At 41.0% G+C, this 22,924-nt stretch overlaps 2 protein-coding genes across 2 annotated transcripts; both read left to right on the top strand.

Annotated features, from left to right (window-relative positions):
- The first annotated feature begins 2,874 nt into the window (after positions 1–2,874).
- LOC136878311 (cuticle protein 76-like) lies at positions 2,875–5,690 on the top strand. The gene is made up of 2 exons (XM_068228476.1): positions 2,875–2,886; positions 5,157–5,690. The coding sequence occupies exons 1-2, from the start codon at positions 2,875–2,877 to the stop codon at positions 5,688–5,690; spliced, it is 546 nt and encodes a 181-aa protein (XP_068084577.1).
- Positions 5,691–16,565: 10,875 nt separating this feature from the next.
- On the top strand, positions 16,566–21,883 carry LOC136878469 (cuticle protein 76-like). Its single transcript, XM_067152090.2, has 2 exons — positions 16,566–16,592; positions 21,326–21,883. The coding sequence occupies exons 1-2, from the start codon at positions 16,566–16,568 to the stop codon at positions 21,881–21,883; spliced, it is 585 nt and encodes a 194-aa protein (XP_067008191.1).
- Positions 21,884–22,924: the final 1,041 nt, after the last annotated feature.

Raw genomic sequence — 22,924 nt, forward strand, 5'->3', positions numbered from 1 at the left:
CACCAGTCGTCTTGGCAGGTCAAGGTCCTAATGGCCTGCTGTGCCACGGGAGTACTAAGGCTGAATTTCGGACTTGATCCCCCTGTGGGTGGGAGCGGTAGAATAACACCCACGGTATTTCCTGCATATTGTAAGAGGCCACTAAAAGCGGCCCAAGGGCTCTGAACTTGGGAGCTGGGTTGGCGACCACGAGGCTGTTAGCTGAGTTCTGGCATTGCTTCCACTTGCTTGTGCCAGGCTTCCCATTTTCATCTGTCCTATCTGACCTCGCTTCTTTTTTTCTGACTCCGACGGTATAAGGTATCGAGGCCTAGGGAGTCTTAAATTTTCACTCTCTTCGTGGGCTTGTCTTTCTTTGACCGATACCTTCATTTTCCGAAGTATCGGATCCCTTCCATTTTTTCTGTCTGATTAGTGTTATATAGAGGATAGTTGCCTAGTTGTACTTCCTCTTAAAACAATAATCATCACCACTACTTTCAGACTTGGTTGGGGTTTAAGGCCGGATAATGTTATTGGTTTTACGTTATGTTAACTATCTTTGCGGTTTCCAGAGCTGCCGATGAGCCGGGATTTTCTCCAACAGGAGAAATCGTATTCCAGGAGATCACGAGATGACTGTCTAAATGTGACGATTGTTTCATCTTAGTGGCTTTAAATACCCTGGCAAACTTCTTATATGATTGGAATGTGTCCGATAACCTGTAGTATCTTGATGAGAGTATTCACCGGTAAGTCTACCAACACGAGTTTGGTGAATTTGACCACCTTCAAATAGCACCGGATTGAGCCGCTATCGAACCCACCAACTTGGGCTCATAATACCATCGTTTGAACCACTCACTCTGGCAAGATGGGATAGCTTCCCTTTCAACACGCGCTGGTCCTACCATCAAATTGTTTGGGATTCGAACCTGTGTTTACTCGGACTGATCACTGCTTCACTGAGAACCACTCAACTCTGGTTTTCAAGTTCTTCTTTCCCCATCGCTTTTCCCACACCCTAGTCACAATGAGGGTGCGAACTACTGTATATGCCAGGTATGTCCCGATAAGAGGATGTATTCATGAAATCGTGTTTGTTTGGTGGTTGGTAGTGTGATGTGTGTATGAAGAAGCATGTTTGATTGGGAAAAAACATAAACACCCCGTCCATGAGCCAGGAGAATTAACCAGTTACAAATAAATAAAAATACCACACTAAGAGCTCTCGAAGTGCAAGAACGGAAATTGAAATTTCTGAGAAGAATAATAGGGCCAAGGATCCTACCAGATGGAAGACCCAAAAATGAGCTCTACCAGCATCAAGAAAACCTCATAGATGCCATCAGAAGAAAACGTCTATCTACGGACACCTGCACAGAATGGATCCTGATAGATTATCCCATAAGATCTTCAAGGTTGTTAACAAAGGCAAGGCTACTGGATTCCCCTGGACCAAGCAAGTTGACAAAGATCCTGCAGAGCTTAATATTAATCAAGCCGCCATAACTGACAGGAATGCATACCGTTTAATGGTCAAAACTAAACCTTTCCTAACATCCCTTACATCAGCTAGTCACAAAGGAGCCGGGAATTGGTCAGAGGAGCGCAGGAAAGAATTCATCGAGAAAATGAAGGAATACTGGGCCAACAGGAAGGCTCAAGAGGCCACTAAGAACACAATCCAGTACGCCAAAAGGCGGCAGACGACGACAAAAACACAGCTGGAACACAAGCACCGTGGTCCGCAGATGGTCTAAACGCAAGGAATAAATAAATAAATAAATAAATAAATAAATAAATAAATAAATAAATAAATAAATAAATAAATAAATAAATAAATAAATAAATAAATAAATAAATAAATAAATAAATAAATAAATAAATACATATTTTTTGCTAGGGGCTTTACGTCGCACCGACACAGATAGGTCTTATGGCGACGATGGGATAGGAAAGGCCTAGGAGTTGGAAGGAAGCGGCCGTGGCCTTAATTAAGCTACAGACCCAGCATTTGCCTGGTGTGAAAATGGGAAACCACGGAAAACCATTTTCAGGGGTGCCGATAATGGGATTCGAACCTACTATCTCCCGGATGCAAGCTCACAGCCGCGCGCCTCTACGCGCATGGCCAACTCGCCCGGTAAAAAAATAAATAAATAAATAAAAAAATAAATAAATAAATACATAAATAAATAAATAAATAAATAAATAAATAAATAAATAAATAAATAAATAAATAAATAAATAAAATCCGCGACCGGGCTGGGAATCGAGCCTGTGATTGAACTGAAGGCCTCGATGCTGATACTTCAGCCAAGGAGCTCGATCATCTGGCTTACAAGTTCTATCCGGAGCAAATTTTAGCATGTTCCGTTAAATAAACGAGTGACTGACATTACATTGACTTCTGTGATGCATGGTTCACATAACATAAGAATCTAGAAATAATGAACAGTGATAACAACGATAACATGTGCATACTTCTGAGTATTATATCATTTAGGAAGTGAATTCTGTACCTCAACCGGTCTGACCTTTAGAGAAGTGTCTCCAACAGGCTTAACGACGTCGTTCATCACAATGAAATCAGAGGTCAAGCAGACATTGCACAAATCATGCCTCGTGGGGCCATGAAGAGAAAAAGAGAGAAAATATCAAACTCGTCAGACCGATTCGCACGGCTTGAAACCAGTTTTACATGCTACACTTTCTTTTGAAATCTTAGTAGAAGCGATATTCGCAAGCAATGACTTCATTTCAGTGTTGGATAATAATTCCCCGCCCCTTAGAAAATGCACCCTTGCTAGCCCAGGTATAAATACTGTGTATAGTACTGGGACAGCATTCAGTGTTGAACTCAGCAATCAAGCAAACAAACCTCCACAAGCAATGGCTTTCAAGGTAAGATATTTGTGTGATTTATTTATTACTGGTGTGTTGATTTTCGGAGTAAGTTGCAGGGTTTCTAAGGTGGCCATTCTGCTATAAGATATCAGGAACTTCAATCAACAGTTGTACTTCGCGACAAAATTATCGATTTCTTATGAACACTTTCGTATTATGGCAGCTACGTACACGTGTTTATATATAAATCCATGATAATATGCAGTGATATATATTTATAGCCTCTTTGCTGTAATATCTTCCTTCAGTTGTCTTCACTAAAAATGAAAATCCTCGGCCTATTTTCAGTCATTTGACCGGGCCAGGAATGGAATTAATGAAGCCCCCTTCCAGCGGCGAGGAAAGGAACTGTGCCGGCTGCCGAAGCCTGTCGCAGTCCCCTGAGACAGTGATTAATGACTGACAGATGAAATGAAATGATATTGCAGAGTGTTGCTGGAGTGAAAGATGACAGTGAAAATTGGAGTACCCGGAGAAAAACCTGTCCCGCTTCCGCTTTAACCTGCACAAGTCTCACATGGAATGACCGGGATTTGAACCACGGAAACCAGTGGTGAGAGGTCGGCGTGCTGCTGTCTGAGCCACGAAGGATTCTTGTCTAAAAAAAAAAAAAACATGGCATTACAGCCCTTGAAGGGCCTTGGCCTACCAAGCGACCGCTGCTCAGCCCGAAGGCCTGCAGATTACGAGGTGTCATATGGTGAGCACGACGGATCCTCTCGGCCGTTATTCTTGACTTTCTAGACCGGGGCCGCTATCTCACCGACAGATAGCTCCTTAATTCTAATCACGTAGACTGAGTAGACCTCGAGCCAGCCCTCAGGTCCAGGTAAAAATCCCTCACCTGTTCGGGAATAGAATCCGGGGCCTCCGGATAAGGGGAAGGCACGCTACCCCTACACCACGGGGTCGGCCTCTTGGCTTTATTACTACATTTAATAATGATGTTATTGATTTTACGTCCCATTTACTATTTTCACGGTTTTCAGAGACGCCGAGGGGCTGGAATTTAGTCCTGTAGGAGTTATTTAACGTGCCAGTAAATCTACCGACACGAGACTGACGTATTTGAGCACGTTTAAATACCACCGGACTGAGCCAGGATCGAACCCGCCAACTTGAGTTCAGAAGGCCAGCGCTCTACCGCCTGAACTACCCAGCCCGGCTTGTTACATTTACTGTACGTTACTGACTTTTTCTCATGCATTCGACTGCCGACCTATTTGTAGACTGCGGCCCAATGATTTTCAGTTCAAAAATAAAACAGTATATTTCCGTGCTGAGCATTTTGTTTCATGTATACGGTACGTTATTAATACCTGTTTGATTTGTTTTATATTCGTGCTCTTCTATTATCATTACTTATTTCATTTTGTAATTTTTCTCCAGTCAAAGTAAATACAACTCGAGCTCCAGATTCTCTCTAGATAAATTCTGGAGCTCTCATTATATTACTACACTTATTTTTCTGGTAGTGAATACTTAGGCAAATTACTTTTCTCACGTAAATGGGAGTCTCAGGTTTTGAATGGTTCAGGGATCCTATTCTTATTCGTATCATTTTTCGTCTATGTTCCCTGAGCCTCTATTGCTCCTATATCCTTTGTATCTAAAGCCACTATCTCAGTGAAGCTTAAAATAAGTCTATGAAAAATTCCTAGTTACAAATTTGTTTTCAGATTCTCTTTCTTCTGTGTATATACTGGAGACCATTTTCCTCATTTCTTCCTTAGTACTTTATATCATTTAAGTTATTTGAAACAAATTGAAACCTACGTTCATTATCTTTTTCTATATAATTTCAGGTGATTTTTCTTATTGAGGTAATAATTTTCGACAGTTGTCACCTTGATACCTTCTAGTTACACCTTTTTGCTACTTATTAGTTACTTCTTTATAACGCTGTAGGCATAACACTTCCGTTTTATAGAAAATCGGAAATTTCATCCTGATGTATATTTCTTACCTTCTTCACTCTGTTATTTATAAATGTGTTCCTCTTGTTGCTAAATTTGTTCTTGCTGCATTCTACACTCAATAGATTTTTGATAAATTCTCTCTCCTTATTTCCCCACAGCCTTACCATCATTTCCATGTAGCAATGTAGACATTATAAAGCATTTTACAAACACAAGGATTAATCTCTATATGCATTTATTTAACACAAATTTGTATTTGTAGCATTTTTCGTCTATGTTCTGCGAGCCTTTATTACTGCCACATCCGTTATGTCTAAAGCCATTATCTCTACGAAATAATTCCAACAGAAAAGTCTGTTTTCAAATGAATTTCCTCGATTTGATAAAGGGACATTATTTTTTTCTTTCCAGTGCATCGTTTTCGCCACTCTGCTGGCTGTCGCTAACGCTGGCTATTTGGGAGGTTATGCTGCTGCCCCAGCCTACGCTGCCCCTGCCTATGCCACCCCCGCCATCACTGCTCAGCAGTCCAATATCCTGAGGACTCCCGGTAACCTGGGACAGATCTCCACCTACTCTAAGACCATCAACACTCCTTACTCGAGTGTCAGCAAGTCTGATGTCCGTGTGAGCAACGACGCTCTCGCCTACGGTGCTGTCGCTCATGCTCCTGTTGCCTACGCTGCTGCTCCCGCCTATGCTGCCGCCCCCGCCTACGCAGCTGCACCCGCTTATGCTGCCGCCCCCGCCTACGCCGCTGCCCCCGCTCTCGCTGCTCGTGCCTACGCTGCCCCTGCTGGTCTCCTTGGCGTGGCGTACTCTGCCGCTCCTGCTGTAGCTCATGTGTCCTATGCCGGTCTGGGAGCTCATTACGCCTGGTAGATGAGACTTTCCTCCAAAATACACTTCATCTCTTTCTTCCGTATTTTATAGTCAGTATTTTTATACAAACAATCGATTTTTGTAAATAAAGGTTTTACATACAATTTATTCTTGTCATTTTAAGTCGTCCTACAGCTTCCTCGAAAATTACGACGTCCTCCTTATCTTAATGATTTTGGGTACTCTGTTCAGTCTTCATCCCTAAGGCTGGCTGGATCCTCAACAGCTCCGCCATCAGCTACCATAGATAGCCTAGGCATTACTGAAGAGGTGTACTAGGGAAATGAGGAGCGAGGTAGTTTCCCGTTGCTTTCCTCACCGAGCCAAAAGTTGCAATTACATATCAGTCTGCCAAGCCCACTGAAATGCATCTACCAACCGACAATATGAGCAACATTTTCACACCATTCACAGCAGGGACTGGCTGGATTTGGGTACTCTAAGATGAAAACATCATTTTTTTTATTTAGACCCTATACACTTTTCCATTGTTTTCGGATTCCAACCCTGTATAGTTTATTGGGTTTCCGATGCCTGTAAGTACCTTTGAAACATCATTAAAAATTGGGGCTTCATGATCCACAACCACATTAAAAGTTATTGGTGCTCTGCTGGTTATACTTATGCATAACACAGATGATATCATGGTTTAGAGCGTTGATGGGTGATGCAAATTTGTTAGTACTGGCAATTCCAGTGACAGTTTTAATCAATGAATTTGGGAAAGAATATACAAAATTATGCTTGTTGGTCTAGATACTTTCAATATCGGTGTTCTAGATGCAGTACTCTGTTACAACCATTGCCAGGATTAATGGATTGAAAAAAATAAAATGGGGACCCATCACGGCAAATTCATTTATAATTGACAAGATTCGTGTACAAGAAGCAGAAACGTTCACTGAACGAAAACCAAAAGCAGAAAGAGGAATCTAAGGAGAAAAAGGTAAGAATAAGGAAAATATAACGATTACGCTGCAAGGATTTTCTGAAGTTATGGTATCTATCTAAAAATACGCGCTGTTATCTTTACATTTTTTATTTGTACAATTTGCTTGTTTACGTCGCACTGACACAGAGAGGTCTTATGGCGACGATGGGATAGAAAAGACCTAGGAGTGGGAAGGAAGCGGCCGTGGCCTTAATTAATGCCTGGTGTAAAAGTGGGAAGCCATGGAAAACAATCTTCAGGACTGCCGACAGTGGGGTTCCAGATGCAAGCTCACAGTTGCGCGCCCTTAACTGCACGGCCCCACTCGCTCGGTATATTATCTTTAGAAACTGCTTTCCACAATAACACTTTTCGAATGTTAACTCAAACATCATCAAAGATAAAGGGCTTATATTTTCTATCCTAACTTATACAGTGTGTATCTGTGATGATATTTCAAACGTTCGGGGATGATGGAGGACGTCAAATGAGGTAAAAAACCGTAGTTCGGAAATGTTAGAGTGTCGGGGTGTCGGAATTTTGTCCCGCAGTAGTTCTTTAAGGTGCCACCGGAAGCCAACGAAATGGGGTTGTCACCTTTAAACACCCTTAAAATCCTCAGTCGGGTCTGAACCCGTTAACTTGAGATTAGTAGACCAACGCCGTATCCACTATGCCACTGCGGTCGGCAGTCAAAAGTTAAAGCAAAAATTGGGCTGATACCTCCGACTGTACCGTACACTACATGTGCCAAGAGTACACTAGGGGAGACAATCCCGATGAGCAGAAGAGGCTTAACGTTTGACTCGATCGTTTCCAGACTACGGTTCCTTATCTCAAATTGATCCATTTGCCGTACTCCATCATCCCTGAGAGTTTGTAACATTACCACGGATACATCCTGTATAACAGAGATTTTGGACATGCAACAAAAAGTAGTTACAGGCTAAGAAACAAAACAGAAGTCCTTTCAAAAATAGTATTTTAAAAAGTCTGTTACCTACATTTAAATAAAATATTAATTGATAAACAGGTTGATAATCTGACATTATACATTTATAGTGTGTATAAAAGAGTGAATAGCATTTGGTAACAAATAATTGGGATAAATGTACCTGAATGAACCAGTGTAACTTCTTTAAAAATAAAGTGTTAATCTGGACTTTTTCAAAAATTATATTTTCAAATAACATACTGTAAGCTTATTTTTATATTTTAAAAGATTATTAGCCATATATTTACTATAAAAGGAGAAAATGCTTAATGGAACCATGTCTGCTAATGCATATAATTTGCGTATTCAGAAGTACACACCAAGTGCTTTTAATTCCAAAAATTTACATTTGCTACAGCACTCCAAGCACCTATTTCCGTGCATATAAATAGGTTTTTCAAAGACACAGCAGTTCATTATATCTCTTAATTCCTCCCTTTTGATTTCCTTTAGTACATCAGTTATAAGGACGAGGCCAAAGCAAAATACAGGTCCTTCGGTAGCTTATGCGACTCTTCTTCCTGCCTTCGTGGTTGTCATCCATGACTCCCCCAGTTGTGAGTTCCTTTAAGGGAGCGGTGATGAAAGTCATAACTGAATGAAAAATAATCACCTTTTCCAAAGGTAAAATAAATAATTTTTGTGTGTATATGAAACCTATAACAACTTTGCCGGAACTCTTCCATCTTTCTCTTTCATTTATATTACAAGAATTCAATAATATAAGTGATTGTCTCTCAAAGAAAAATTACCAACGCGCTACTTTAATGGAGCCAAGCTGTGCAGTTGGGGGACGAGTAGGTTCGAACCTCACCGTCGGCAGTCCTGAGAATGGTTTTCTGTGGCTTTCCATTTTCACTTTCAGGCAAATGCCAAGGCAGTTCCTATTCATAGGCTACGGCCGATTACTTCCACCTTTTCACTAATTTCTTTCATCATTATTCATTTCATTATGTTATAATTGAATTCATTAGCTCTTCAACTGATGGCGTCAGGAAGAGCATCCGGCCGTAAAAAGACGCCATGTAATTACATATCACCTCATCCCTGATCGCGTGTGAGGAAACTGGGCTAAGGGGTAGACATACATACATACATACATACTTGAATTAATTTAAGGCCTTGGTTTACCTTTGGTCTACAGTGAAGTGTATTTATGAATTGTGCAAGCAGTCTGATATAACTGATGTAACTGTGATGACTCTGGTAACGTCTGAGTGTATGTATGTATGTGTTTTGGTCTTGGATTTTGGATGGGTGCTCTGGAAACTGAAATAAGGTATTTGCCTTGAGAGTGGAAACAACAGCGAGAATATGGCACTCAGAATAATCACTGTCAGTTCCTGGATCTCCGAGCAGAGCAGCTTTCTAGGCCTAATCGCTTGGCAATGAAGTGCCCGGGAACGATTTCATCCATGAATTTTTCGTGTTATTACTCATACTACAATAATGGACAGCTAAAAATATTCCTGCGATTATACTGTATGCGAGTTAAATTGTAACTCTCAACTTGTCAAGAAACTTTAATCTAAAAGTAAATTCCGGAGACGAAATTCTTACTTCTTTCTTTTTTTTTTTTACTTTTTTTTTTTTAGAATTTGCTTTACGTCGCACCGGCACAGACAGGTCTTATGGCGACGATGGGAGAGGAAAGGGCTAGGAGTGGGAACGAAGTAGCCGTGGCCTTAATTAAGGTATAGGCCCAGTATTTCCTTGGTATGAAAATGGAAAACCATCTTCAGGGCTGCCGACAGTGGGGTTCGAACCCACTATCTCCCGGATACAAGCTCACAGCTACTTCATTCTTTAAATAAATTAATCTACTCTCACTTGCATGTGTATCACCTACCGTAAGTGCTTATGCTGATTTTATGCCAAATATTTCATGTAGCACAGAAATTATTGTAAATTTGTTATTGTTGTTGTTAAAGTTCGTACAGAAAAATGCCTGTTGATGATGGCCAGCTCTATAGAGGAGTGACTTAACATTATCTAGTATTTGAGATATTTGGAGATCCATCCTCAGTTGGAATTTACGAAACGTAATAACCCGATTGTGGCTGTCAAGCATATGAAAGGGATCGCCCAATATTGTACACTCTTGCTGATTTTCTTCAGTCTTTTCAGAGGCTATGTACAATTACCTAGTTAAGAACTAGTCGACATTACGATCGTATTCTGAATGAAGCTCATTTATTTCTATTCATCTGTATGTCCATATCCTTACTGTGGGAATTGTTATGCTGAAAGGTGATGCTGGTTACCTTCAATAGTGCCGCAAGCTGTCGAGACCAAGTTCCGTTTAACGAGCAGTGTGCTCTGTACAGTGCTGCTCGAGTGTGGGTAACTTGATACTAAGTGCGGTATACAATGTGACCGCACCCGTCATATTCCTCAGAATAAAGCGGCAAGATTTTGTGTTATTTAGCTACAAGAAGTTAGGCTAATGTTTGAAAACAAAATAGGCACCCGAAGTTGAATAATTACAGAGATGTTAATTTTGTGCAGTTCTTAAGTATTTACTGAATTAATTTCTTAAACAAAATATAATGAAACGAAATTCTCCGTAAAATTGTTGAGACTAGTTCTCAAGGCAATATCCAAAACTGTGTTATTAATAGAGTGTGAGTAAATCGCTTCCAATAGTCAATTCATATCTCAGTACTAATTCACTTTTGACTTAATAATAATAATAATAATAATAATAATAATAATAATAATAATAATAATAATAATAATAATAATAATAATAATAATAATAATAATCTCAAACGCAAACTTAGATAGGTTCATCAAGAAGTCCATGTCCATTCTGATGCATGGAAGAAAGCACACTCCGAAAGTATGAAAACCTGGTGGGCCCGCAATAAGACAAACAGTTGATACCTCGCGGTCCTTAGCGGCCCTGCGATGGATAATAATAATAATAATAATAATAATAATAATAATAATAATAATAATAATAATAATAATAATAATAATAATAATAATAATAATAATAATAATAATAATAATGTATGTCTACCCATTGGTCCCGTCCCATGGTACGAGGTCGGAGATGAGATGAAATGGAATGATATGGTATGTTTTATGGCAGGATGCCCTTCCTGACACCACACTCAGTTGAGTTAATGACTATGAAATGAATGATGGTAAATGAAATCGGGTAAGGAGATGGAAGGAATAGTGTGTGGCCTATAAATAGGAACTTGTCCTACATTTGCCTGTAAGTGAAAATAGGAAACCACAGAAAACCATTCTCAGGACAGCCGACGGTGGGGTTCGAACCTACTCGTCTCCGATTTCAGAGATTGGCTCCATAGCCGTAGTGCGGTAACACCCGCCGCCACTCCACTCCACTCGGTGATGATGATGATGATGGTATAATAATAATAATAATAATAATAATAATAATAATAATAATAACAGTAATAATAATAGTAATAATAACAATGTTTGCATTTTTTTGCTACGGGCTTTACGGGCTTTACTACGGAAAACTATTTTCAGGGCTGCCGACAGTGGGATTCGAACCTACTATCTCCCGAATACTGGATACTGGCCGCACTTAAGCGACTGCAGCTATCGAGCTCGGTACTGTACAAGTTACTGCATGCTGTAAGGGGTCATATTAATACAGGTTGATAGTATGTATCTTTAAGTGGCGTCATTTCCTTATCCTCCTAAAACAATCGTAATGGTATACAACAAAAATACTATATCGTCTAGTGTTTCGGGTAGTGAAGTCATACATTGAAATGAAAATGTTAATAATAATAGCCTAATAATAATAATAATAATAATAATAATAATAATAATAATAATAATAATAATAATAATACATCGCACGGACACAGATAAGTCTTATGGCGACGATATGATAGGAAAGGGATAGGAGTGGAAAGGAAGCGACCGTGACCTTACTTAAAGTACAGCCCCAGCATTTGCGTGGTGTGAAAATATGGAACCACGGAAAACCGTCTTCAGGGCTGCCTGCAGTGGGGTTCGAACCCTCTATCTCCCGAATGCAAGCTAACAGATAGGTGACCCAAACCGGCCAGTAATATAATAATAATAATAATAATAATAATAATAATAATAATAATAATAATAATAATAATAATAATAATAACGTATAATTTAAATGCAAGTTATAAAACACGGAATCATTTCCGATTACTACAAGTAAAATTCGAGTGGTGAGTTCCTGATGAGGATCCACGACATCCTACATTTTGTATATAGTTCAGTATCTGAACGTCCTCTGGAGAACGTTCACTCTGAACACAGCCATAGTAACAATTTTGCTCGTCCCTCTCACGAGGAGGGTCATTTCAGAAGGCTTAGAGGCGACGAAACCTTTGAGTGAACATTCTGGGCACTTTACAGGATTATGTTGAAGTGGATAACAAAAGATTTCCGTTTGTTATTCTATTTCGTTCAAAATTCGAGGAAGGGTAATGATGTCTTATCTTGATCAAGCTAGTTACGTATGAGTATCATTTTTGTTTGATAATAGAACTGACGTTTCGAAATATTCTTTATTTGCTTTGCTGCTGCTACTGCTGATCATGAGTCAGTTTCTCGAAATTCTAAGTTTAATTACTGAAAGTTTAATCGGAGAGGAAGGGCAGAAGGGGTTCGTTGGCAGTTATTCAGTTAGGCGTATGCTTCACTTAATGCTCCCTATGTGGATTATCAGCTTCCGGATCCCAAGGTCGCAGATTCAATTCCAGCAAATGTAATCTGATTGCTGAAGGGCGGAAGAAGTCTATTCGACACTCCATGCTGGTACGACCGCGGAATGTAAAACATCTCATCGAGACATATTTGGAGTTAACCGGAAAAAGTAATCAAAATCTCAGTAACAAGTCTCCTAAAATTGTTCCAATTATTTTGGCGTTTGAAGATGCAAACAACCGGGGGAGTTGGTCGTGCGCGTAGAGGCGTGTGGCTGTGAGCTTGCATCCGGGAGATCGTGGGTTCGAATCCCACTGTCGGCAGCCCTGAAGATGGTGTTCCGTGGTTTCCAATTTTCACACCAGGCAAATGCTGGGGCTGTACCTTAATTAAGGCCACGGCCACTTCCTTCTCATTCCTAGGCCTTTCCTATCCCATCGTCGCCATAAGACCTATCTGAGTCGGTGCGACGTAAAGCAAAAAAAAAAAAAACTTGTACAGCACCTACTAAGTATCATTCATTATTAGTTTTCTTGCGATTTGTCTTGTTTCATGTAGCATAAATTCAAAAGATGCCAGTCTAATATTACAATATTATCATTGAAATAATAATAGTGAAATTGTTACTGGCTTTACGTCCCACTGACTACTTTTACGATTTGCGGAGACGAGGTAGCGATACGAGGCTCATATATTTTTAGCACCTTCAAATACCATTGGACTGAGCCGGAATTGAACCTACCAGCCTACCAGAAGACTAGCGCTCTACCATCCGAGCTACTCAGTCCAGCAAGAAGAAGAAGAAGAAGAATCACATAGTGGTTTATCTGCTGGACTTCCAGTCTGGAAGCCGAGGTTCACATGGTGCCAGGGAAAACATCTGACATTTAACTCCTGGCCAAAATCAAGTGCAAACATGTGATTCGAGTAGTTCCAGAAATAACTAGGGTAAACTATGTAAAATTTCGACGATTATTTGGCTCATAAATCCAGTATGGAACATGCATGATCCAGGGATTTAATTTAAAATGTGCTACTCTGATTCAAACGATCGTGCAAAATTCAAGAATGTGGTTAGAATTTACAAATAATAACTCAAACACCTAAATTAAAGATTAGAAATGTCACGTGACGCAAGTACGCGATCTCATTGGTCTGTCTGACGTCATCGTCTAGGTTGACTGTGTTAGTAGACAAAATAACACATACTATGCTTTGAGAAACGTGGACACAGTTCACGTGAAAATGAAAAAAAATGAAAATCCACAGCCTGTCTCCAGTCATTCGACCGGGTCAGGAATGGAACGAATGAAGCCCTCATCCAGCGGTGAGGATAGGAACTGTGCCGGCTGCCGAAGCCTGTCGCACTCCTCTGGAGCAATGATTAATAATGACTGACAGATGAAATGAGATGATATTGGAGAGTGTTGCTGGAATGAAAGATGACAGGGAAAACCGGAGTACCCGGAGAATAACTTGCTTTGTCCAGCACAGATCTCACATGAAGTGACCGGGATTTGAAAAACGGAACCCAGCGGTGAGAGGCCGAGGCACTGCCACCTGAGCCACGGAGGCTTACATAGTTCATGTATTTTCTCTTTACTTTTCATGCCTGGTTAAGTGAAATTCAATATGTATATGTTGTGTAATAATCTGAGTGTTATTTCTTGTACTTAACATTAATCTTGCACTGACAATGAGGCAGAAAGGTTATAAATGATGCACAGTTTCAACGTGCACTAATACATCGCATACTGCCACGAACAAATTATTTATTCATGTGTCAAAAGACCCAAAAACTAGGAAGAAAACCCTAAAACTAGGAAGAAATTGATTTTGGCGTACCGATGAAATGTCAGTGATATACTGTATCAGAGAAGTCTACAGTTTATTACTGTGAAGATCATTTGTTAATGCAAGTTGAATATATTCGAACTTTTAATCACTTTTCTATGTCTGTTTTTATAGTGATGAAACTTTGAATTTGAATCCATGATTTCTAAAACAGTTAGTAGATTTGTGAAACAATTCAATTAAATTTAGGATATAAAAGTTGATTGTATAAATGTTGATTATTAAATTACTCTCCAAACCTAACCTTTGATTCATCCATGCCAAATTCATTTTTGCTAGCAGTTTTTCTAACATCGCACTAACACATCGAAGGTTTTCGGCGACGCAAGGATGTGAAAGGGCTAGGGCTGGGAAGGTAGCGACCGTGCCCGTAATTTAAGGTTCATCCCCGGCATTTGCCTGGTGTGAAAATGGGAAACAACGGAGAACCATCTTCAGGGCTGCCGACAGTGAGGTTCGAACCCACTGTCTCTCGAATGTGAGCTCTCAGCTGCGCATCCCTAACCGCACAGCTAACTCGCTCGGGTCGATGTATTAAAATCCATATGGCTACCGTAAGTGCTGGCTTGTCTAGGAGGATCTGCGGTGTCACCTTGTGAGGTGCTGCGTATGTTTGTTGTGGAGGAACGTGTTATGTGCCAGGAGCAGTAAAATGTAGAGAGTACAAACACGTATGTTTTCCACTATCTAGGTACTATTCTCATTTAATTACTGTTTCTTTCTCTTTCTTAATCTGCTTACCCTCCAGGGTTGGGTTTCCCTCAGACTCAGCGAGGGAGCCCACCTCTACCGTCTCAAGGGCAGTGTCCTGGAGCGTGAGACATTGGGTCGGGGGATACGACTGAGGAGGATGACCAGTACCTGGCCCAGGCGGCCTCACCTGCTATGCTGAACAGGGGCCTTGGTGGGGGATGGGAAGATTGGAAAGGATAGACAAGGAAGAGTGAAGGAAGACTCATTTAATTATACTGAGAATTATACGCAACAGGTTCTAGGACAGTACACGATGCCAGTATTGTTACCGGCAGACTACTACTACTACTAATACTACTAATAAATTGGGTCAGCCCTCCTATGAGGGTGAGTTGTGTCTGCCTATGTGGAAATTGCGTGCCAGTGTGTTGGTGTATGGTGTAATGTGTGAGTTATAGGAATGTTGGGGATAGCATAGACCACCTACTGGTGGGAATTAGGAAATTCGTTTACAATTAAAATCCATCGGCTCTGACGCATATCGAACCTGGGCCCCGAGGACCGAAGACCAAGACGCTGGCCACTGAGCTACGGAGTCAAATGCCCGGAGTCTGAAACTCTTGACACGTTCTACAACAGTGCGATGCTGCATCGGTCCCCAGAAATTCATCAATCACTTAGATCCCATATAGCCACTGCCTTATGTCTGAAAGCTTTAAGTGCATGAAGAGGTCTGCATCCTTAGTGTGAAAGGCTCAACGCGTTTTGTGGACAAAACTTCAAGATATGGGCTGATCGACACTACCATCCGGCTTGAACATGGCATTGAACAAGTGGCGGCTATAAAAAAGAGGCCAATATATGATATAGAAATTCCATACTTCAAATATGAAGTGCAACCTGGGAAGCACATAAGTAACCAGCCTGCTCTTTACTGTACGTGGTGCTGTTTCGAAGTTATTCGAGCAGTTTCACGACTATGGACTTACTATGAGGCTCAGATATGACATCGTTACTATCGTCACTATTGTCCTTTTATTTCGCCATCTGAGTACTCATACAGAACTAAAATGTCTGTATAATAATAATAATAATAATAATAATAATAATAATAATAATAATAATAATAATAATAATAATAATAATAATACTGGCATATGGCATCCGGAGAACCTTCGGCAGTTCTTTCGAGTTGACACCGTATAGGCTAGTCTGTGAGGATGGGGCCCTACCTGAAATAAATTCCAATGCTTAACAGGTCAAAAACACCCAGTCCCATGAGCCTATGGAATTGACTAGTGAAAGTTAAAATCACCGTCCCGGACGGGAATCAAACCCGGGATCCATTGGATCAAAGGCCAGCATGTCAGCCATTTAGGCGTGGAACCGGACGATACGTCACTAATCTATATCCCGGAGATAGTAGGTTCGAATCCCACTATCGGCAGCCCTGAAAATGGTTTTCCGTAGTTTCCCATTTTCACACCAGGCAAATGCTGGGGCTGTACCTTAATTAAGGCCACGGCCGCTTCCTTCCAACTCCTAGGCCTTTACTATCTCATCGTCGCCATAAGACCTATCTGTGTCGGTGCGACGTAAAGCCCCTAGCAAAAAAAAAAAAAAAAAAAAAAAAAAAAACTAATCTATATAGACTTAATTTTTCGTATATTAAGATACTACACTTCTCGTTACTATAAGAGTACTTTAGGGGAAGGCTACTTGGATGAATGGTCATCGTAGTGACCTTCAGGTAAGTTCAGTTCAGTTCAGTTCCGGGTTCGATTCCCGGCCGTGCCTGTGTTAATTCCTCTGTCTGTGGTACGGGGCGTTCGCCTTAATACACATCTCTTTAATTACACACAATTTCCGACTCGTTGGCTGAATGGTCACCGTACTGGTCTTCGGTTCAGAGGTCCCGGTTTCGATTCCCGAGCGGGTCATGGATTTTAACCAATGGCTCGGGGGCTGGGTGTTTGTGCTGTCCCCAACATCCCTGCAACTCACACACCAGCAGTATGGTAAATAAATATTTTTAAACAAAAAGACAAAATTTCAGATTAAATACAAAATTCTCTCTCTCCCTCTCTCTTTCCAGTCATCAGTCGTGAGGCTGGTTGGCAGCACCTCTCCATTTTTCCAGTTTTTCTGCTTTCCTTTTCAGTTCATATTAGGAATCACATCTCATATCATCTAATGTTTGCGTCACGTACTCTAACCTTAGTCGTCCTCTATATTTTTTTCCTTCTATGGAACTCGCTATTATTTCCGTCAATAACCCATCATGTCTAAGTATATGGCCTTTTTATTTGAGCCATAAAACACCTCTTCATTCGTGACCCTTTCTCTCCAACTAATTTTCAGTAATCTCAAGTAGCACCAAGATTCAGATTCAATAGTCTCCTTTTTTACCTTTTTGCCTAATATTCAAGTTTCGCTTCCATATAAAGCAATACATGGATACATGGATATTTGGCAGGTGTATCCTCACATTGTGCTTATGCTTTTTGTTATAAACAGATTCTTCTTCTTATCGAAAGCATTCTTAGCTTGAGCAGTCCTACTCAATAAATCAAGACAACTTTTTCCGTCACTGGTAATATTACTCCCTAATTCAGACACTTCCTGCAATCTTTCTTTTCCCAATTTCAGCTCTGTACGTTTTATTTTTCGTCTACTGCGTAATAAACTTTTTCTTTTATCTTTATTTATTTATTTACAATCTGAAGAATCATTTGTAAATCTAAATACCTAACCATACCAAGTGATAGGTTGAACATTACATAGGCTAACTTTGAGTCGAATCCTAGACCTCTAAGAACATAGGCCATCAAGCTACCGTTCGGTTACGAGTTGAATATGGCCAATCTAGTACCGTACATAAATAACTGTTATCATTTGGATAAATTAGGTTTGGGGTCAGCGGGAGTTAAAATCAGTTATTTGCACAATCATTGTATGAAACTTGGCACGTTTGTCTGTGAATGTGGATTTTGTACCTAAATTACTGTGTGTATACCCCTCTATGCACCTTGCCGGTAGCAAACTTCTTAACATATGTTTCACCCTAATTTGGTACTATGCTGATTTAATTACGCTTAAGAGTAAAGGTCAGATTAAATTGTTCTGGCGAGATTTCTCCGCCAAGTCATGTTTCAAGAATTGGAAAGGCGAAGCGTTCGGTGTTTCCAGAGGTCTGACCATTGCACTATTGTGGAGTATGTAGAAAACCAGTTTTGCACGCTACAGCTCTTGCTGGCCACTCAAGATTGGTCAGTGTGGGCCCCTCCCTTAACCACACACCCCTGGGTACCACATTCACTTTACTATATATACTGAAACGAACGATAAGCAAATCAGTTTCTCACTGTGAACCTAATACCTAAACACATTTCAAAATGGCTTTCAAGGTAGGTTGATATTATCATACAGTTTCGGTTACTGAGATCTTTTGTTATCTACCGGTCTGTCGGTAGTAGATCTTATTTCAGGCTGACCCGATCAATAGAGGGTGAGTTCCGACTGTCGTGTGTTAAAGTGTTTTAAGTGTTCTATATTATTAATGCTGAAAACATTTCTTAGCACAGTAAGGGTCCCATACTACGAGAAACGTAAAATTAAGCAATTACCTCCATTGTGCCGAAGGTTGAAGGGATAAAGACCCGGGAGATATTTTAAATTGTGGGTCTTGGATATCACTATCAAACTTTAAAAAAATATTTCCAAAGTCACTTCTGGCCTAAATGCAGTTCAGGAAACAGCCTAAAATCGCTAGTTAATTTACTCGCTTTATTTTTCATTCAAATCGTAGCCAAATTAACTTATTTACATAATTATTTGTGCAATGTGTTCCTTAGTTCAATACCTTCAGGCTCTTTTACTTTTTGAAATATGTCCACACCAAATGTAGTTGGTAAGGGCTTAAGTGAAACTCTGCATTGACTCACATTAGCGCTCGTAGTGGTACATAAGTGAAACAATGCATGGACTCACATTGGCGCTCGTAGTGGTAGAAAAAGGCAAACTGCTAATCTAATCGACCGGATAACAATGATTAAGAAACGGATTGTAATTTTTTGGAATAATTAAATAATATATTCTCATACAAAAACTCGTAGCTCATATTCCTAGGATGTTTTCAACATTGAGTTGCTTGCCTGAAGGGATAGAACTGTGGTTTTTTTCTTGGACAAGTGCAATTTACAGACTATCAACTGGATGGGTCTCTTGCTAGGTTCAGGGGGAATCACCGCTTTTTTTTTTTCTGTTGGAGAGTACGCTACATGCTCAATAACAAGACAATATTGTATATACCATTATAAAGTATTGGTCCAAGGGTCTCAGGTTCGATTCCTAGCCGGGACGGGGATTTTAATCTTCACTGGTTAATTGCTCTGATTCGGGAGCTGGATGTTTCTGCTATCAACAGTCCTAGAATTCATGCTAGAAAGTGTCCCATCCTCACAGATGCGCAGTCAACTCCAATGACCTGCACCAGGTATCTTTGGAGGTGGTGGTGGTGATTGTTGTTTTGAGAGGAAGTACAACTGGGCTACCATCTTTTATTAACACTAATCAGAAGGAACAAATGGAAGGGATTCGACATTTCGAAAAATGAAGCTAACAACGAAAGAAAGACAAGGTCCACGAAGGGCGCGACATTGAAAGACTTCTTAGGATTCGCAAACCTAATACCGTCGGGGTCGGAAAAAACAAGAGTTCACCAAGGGAGGTTGGGTAGGATAGATGAAAGTGAGGAGCCTGGCATAAGTAAGCGGAAGCAATGCCAGGACTCAGCCAAGGGCCCCGTGGACGCCAAACCACGGCCTCCAGTTACGAGAAGCTAGGGTCCCTTTTATTCGCCTCTTACGGCAGGCAGGAGATACCGTAGGTTTTATTCAACCACCCTCACCAAGAAGGGTTTTCTTTGGAGGCCATAAGCCATTATTATTATTATTTTTTAAGAAGTCATTGAATTATATTCGAAGCAAATCCGTGTGCGTACAGGCGAAGAAGACCCGTGTAGGAGTGGAGGGTAAAGCTTCCGCTACACGTAACCTCGGCACTAAATGGAATTGAGTTGTTACTACGCCCCGCCGCCTTGCTCGGAGGAATTAACCTAGTACTTACGTTGAAGACTGAGTGAACCTCACGGTCACGTGCCTCTGCTTAGGGTCCCATGCCTCTTGAAAAATGGAAATTTCCTTTCTAAATATTTCGACTTCCTGACTGGAATCGAGCCCACGTGCTTCCGTGTGATTCGAGCAGGCATTTACTACCTCGACTAGGCAGTTCCTTTGAAGATTCAAGATACCTTTCATACTAAAATTATTTCTTGTTCTTATTTTCTTCCTGACGCATTTACCAATTACTTGAGGTCGGCATTACATGTGGATAAAGTCCCGTTTTACAACAGGATGCTCTTCCTGACGCCAAGACTGTACGGAGAGATATACTGTATTTAATTTCACGCTTGGGTGTTTCTGTAGTAGTTAGTAGTGTGATGCGTTGTTTGAAATTTAAGATGTGTGTTAAGACGAACACAACCACCCGAACCCCAAGCCAGACAACATAACCAGATGCGGTTAAAATGCCTGGTTCTGCCAGGAATTAAAACCGGGGTCCTCCGAACCCAAGGCCCTTATACTGACAAGTCATCCAAGGAGTTAGACAAAAATCGTTTTCTTATTCTGTGTCTGAATGGCAAGTCAGTAAAACAAAATTATTGGACATGTTTAGCTTGAAATACAGATTTTCGTTTTGAGGTCGTCTTGATTACATATTTACAGTATATGTCGCAGAGATGTTGAGCGTAAAGCAAAAATAGTCAGGATCTTAACCGGAAACCTTACACTTTCGTGGCCCATGTTCCACCGATTGACCTAGGGTGATGTTGGCATTTTTCCTCTGTTGGATAGATGTTAGTTACAATCGGACATTGCTATCATTACAAATGCAGACTGCGTTGTAGGCTATTCTAATTAGATATCTAGTTTCCATGATTATATTATACTTACGAAATGAAAATAGATTTCCATGGAGTGAGTATAGGAAACAGGTAGCATAAACCCAGTCAAGACTGTGGTCAGAGTCATTTTGCAGTCCAAGTTTGATCCCTGTCTGGGAGGGCTGGTATTGCAACCTTCCTCAGTATGGTGTATTAGGGAGTTCTTGAACACATCCTTATAAACTCCGTCATGTTGTGTTTCCTGTCAGTTATAAGCCTTTACATTCCATTTCTCAAAGGGTGTCTATCGACATGGCTTTCCCCATAATTTCTTTATTCGTAACAGCTGTTGAAAGCGTCCGAATTCCCAAAGTATTTCCTTTCTTGAGCCAAAATTACTTGCAATAACACTTTCTAGAAATACAGGTTGTCAGTCAGTGTAAACAATCACTATTAATTAATGAAATGGAGACTGCCTTTCCCTCAGCCTATATATTATGCAACCTTCTTATGGAAAATAAGAATATCAGCAATTTAAGTTACATGTCTCTTCTTTCCAGCTTGTTGTTCTCGCTACTCTGCTCGCCGTAGCTAACGCCGGCTACCTGGGAGGTTACGCCGCCGCACCTGCCATCGCCGCTCCCGCCCTCGCTTACGGAGGCTATGCTGGCCACGGCTACGGCTATGGAGGTTATGCCACCCCCGCCATCACTGCCCAGCAGTCCAACATCCTGAGGACTCCTGGTAACCTGGGACAGATCTCCACCTACTCTAAGACCATCAACACTCCTTACTCCAGCGTCAGTAAGTCTGATGTGCGTGTGAGCAACGACGCTCTTGCCTACGGTGCTGTCGCCGCTCCCGCCTACGGATACGCCGCCCATGGTATTGCTGCTGCCCCCGCCCTGGCTTACGGCGCCCGCGCTTACGGTTATGGTGCTCCTGCCCTCGCCTACGGAGCCGCCCCCGCTCTGGCTGCCCGTGCCTACGCCGCCCCCGCCATCGCTGCTCACGGTCTCCTCGGCACCGCCTACTCTGCTGCCCCCGCCGTCGCTCACGTGACCTACGCCGGTCTGGGAGCTCACTACGCCTGGTAGACACTGACGAACTCGTGGGTTTCAAGAGCAAATTTCAGAACAAACATTCTTCCATGTTCATTTTTAATTGTATGTACATAAGCTATTTTCTTATTAAATAAACCAATAAAACTCAAGTATTGTTGTTGTTGTTGTTATTATTCTGCTTATATGTTTGATGTAATTTTTCTGACTAAACAAATTATGAATTTAGTAAAATTGTCTGAAATGTTGCTACTCTGTCACTGAGTAAAGGAAGAAACATTCCAATAATGCTACAACTCATACATAATATTGTGATGTGGACAAACTCAAGTTTTGTCCAGCCAGAGTGAGCACACAAACTAAGGTTTATTAAATTCACTCACCGTGTCTACACTTCTCGAATTCATCGCTTATAATGCAGGGATTGTATAAATCCAATGCGATGAAGAGACTTAATACACTAGTTGTCATACGCATAGCGAAACTGACACCTTCAGCGAAGGATCTACTTTGGCATCCTTAACTGTCCATACGATGAAAACAATAAAAACTATATATATTTTAGTCATTTCACCTAAAAAAAAGTGATCGTTACTGAGAAAAGCTAAGGTTATTTGTTTAATTAGAGCACAAAAGGCCAGAGATAGCGAAATGAGATCGTCGCTAACTTTCCTTTATCGAGGACAAGTCCCAAGCATTGTGTACGATTCATATTATGCGTAATAGTACACGGTACATCGTCTTAGATCACGAGGTTAAAACATCCCTGCCTTATCCAAACCTAGATGTTAGCGACCTAGTTACATCACCCAACTAAGCCAAGAGGCTAGTGATCAGATATCTTGAACCCGAATTTAATACCGTAGGACCGGGCGGTTAGGGTCGCTTGGCCGTCTTTTTTTGCTAGGGGCTTTACGTCGCACCGACACAGATAGGTCTTATGGCGACGATGGGATAGGAAAGGCCTAGGAGTTGGAAGGAAGCAACCGTGGCCTTAATTAAGGTACAGCCCCAGCATTTGCCTGGTGTGAAAATGGGAAACCACGGTAAACCATCTTCAGGGCTGCCGATAGTGGG

The sequence above is a fragment of the Anabrus simplex genome, chromosome 1 (genome assembly GCF_040414725.1).
Source record: "Anabrus simplex isolate iqAnaSimp1 chromosome 1, ASM4041472v1, whole genome shotgun sequence".
NCBI classification, from domain to species: domain Eukaryota; kingdom Metazoa; phylum Arthropoda; class Insecta; order Orthoptera; family Tettigoniidae; genus Anabrus; species Anabrus simplex.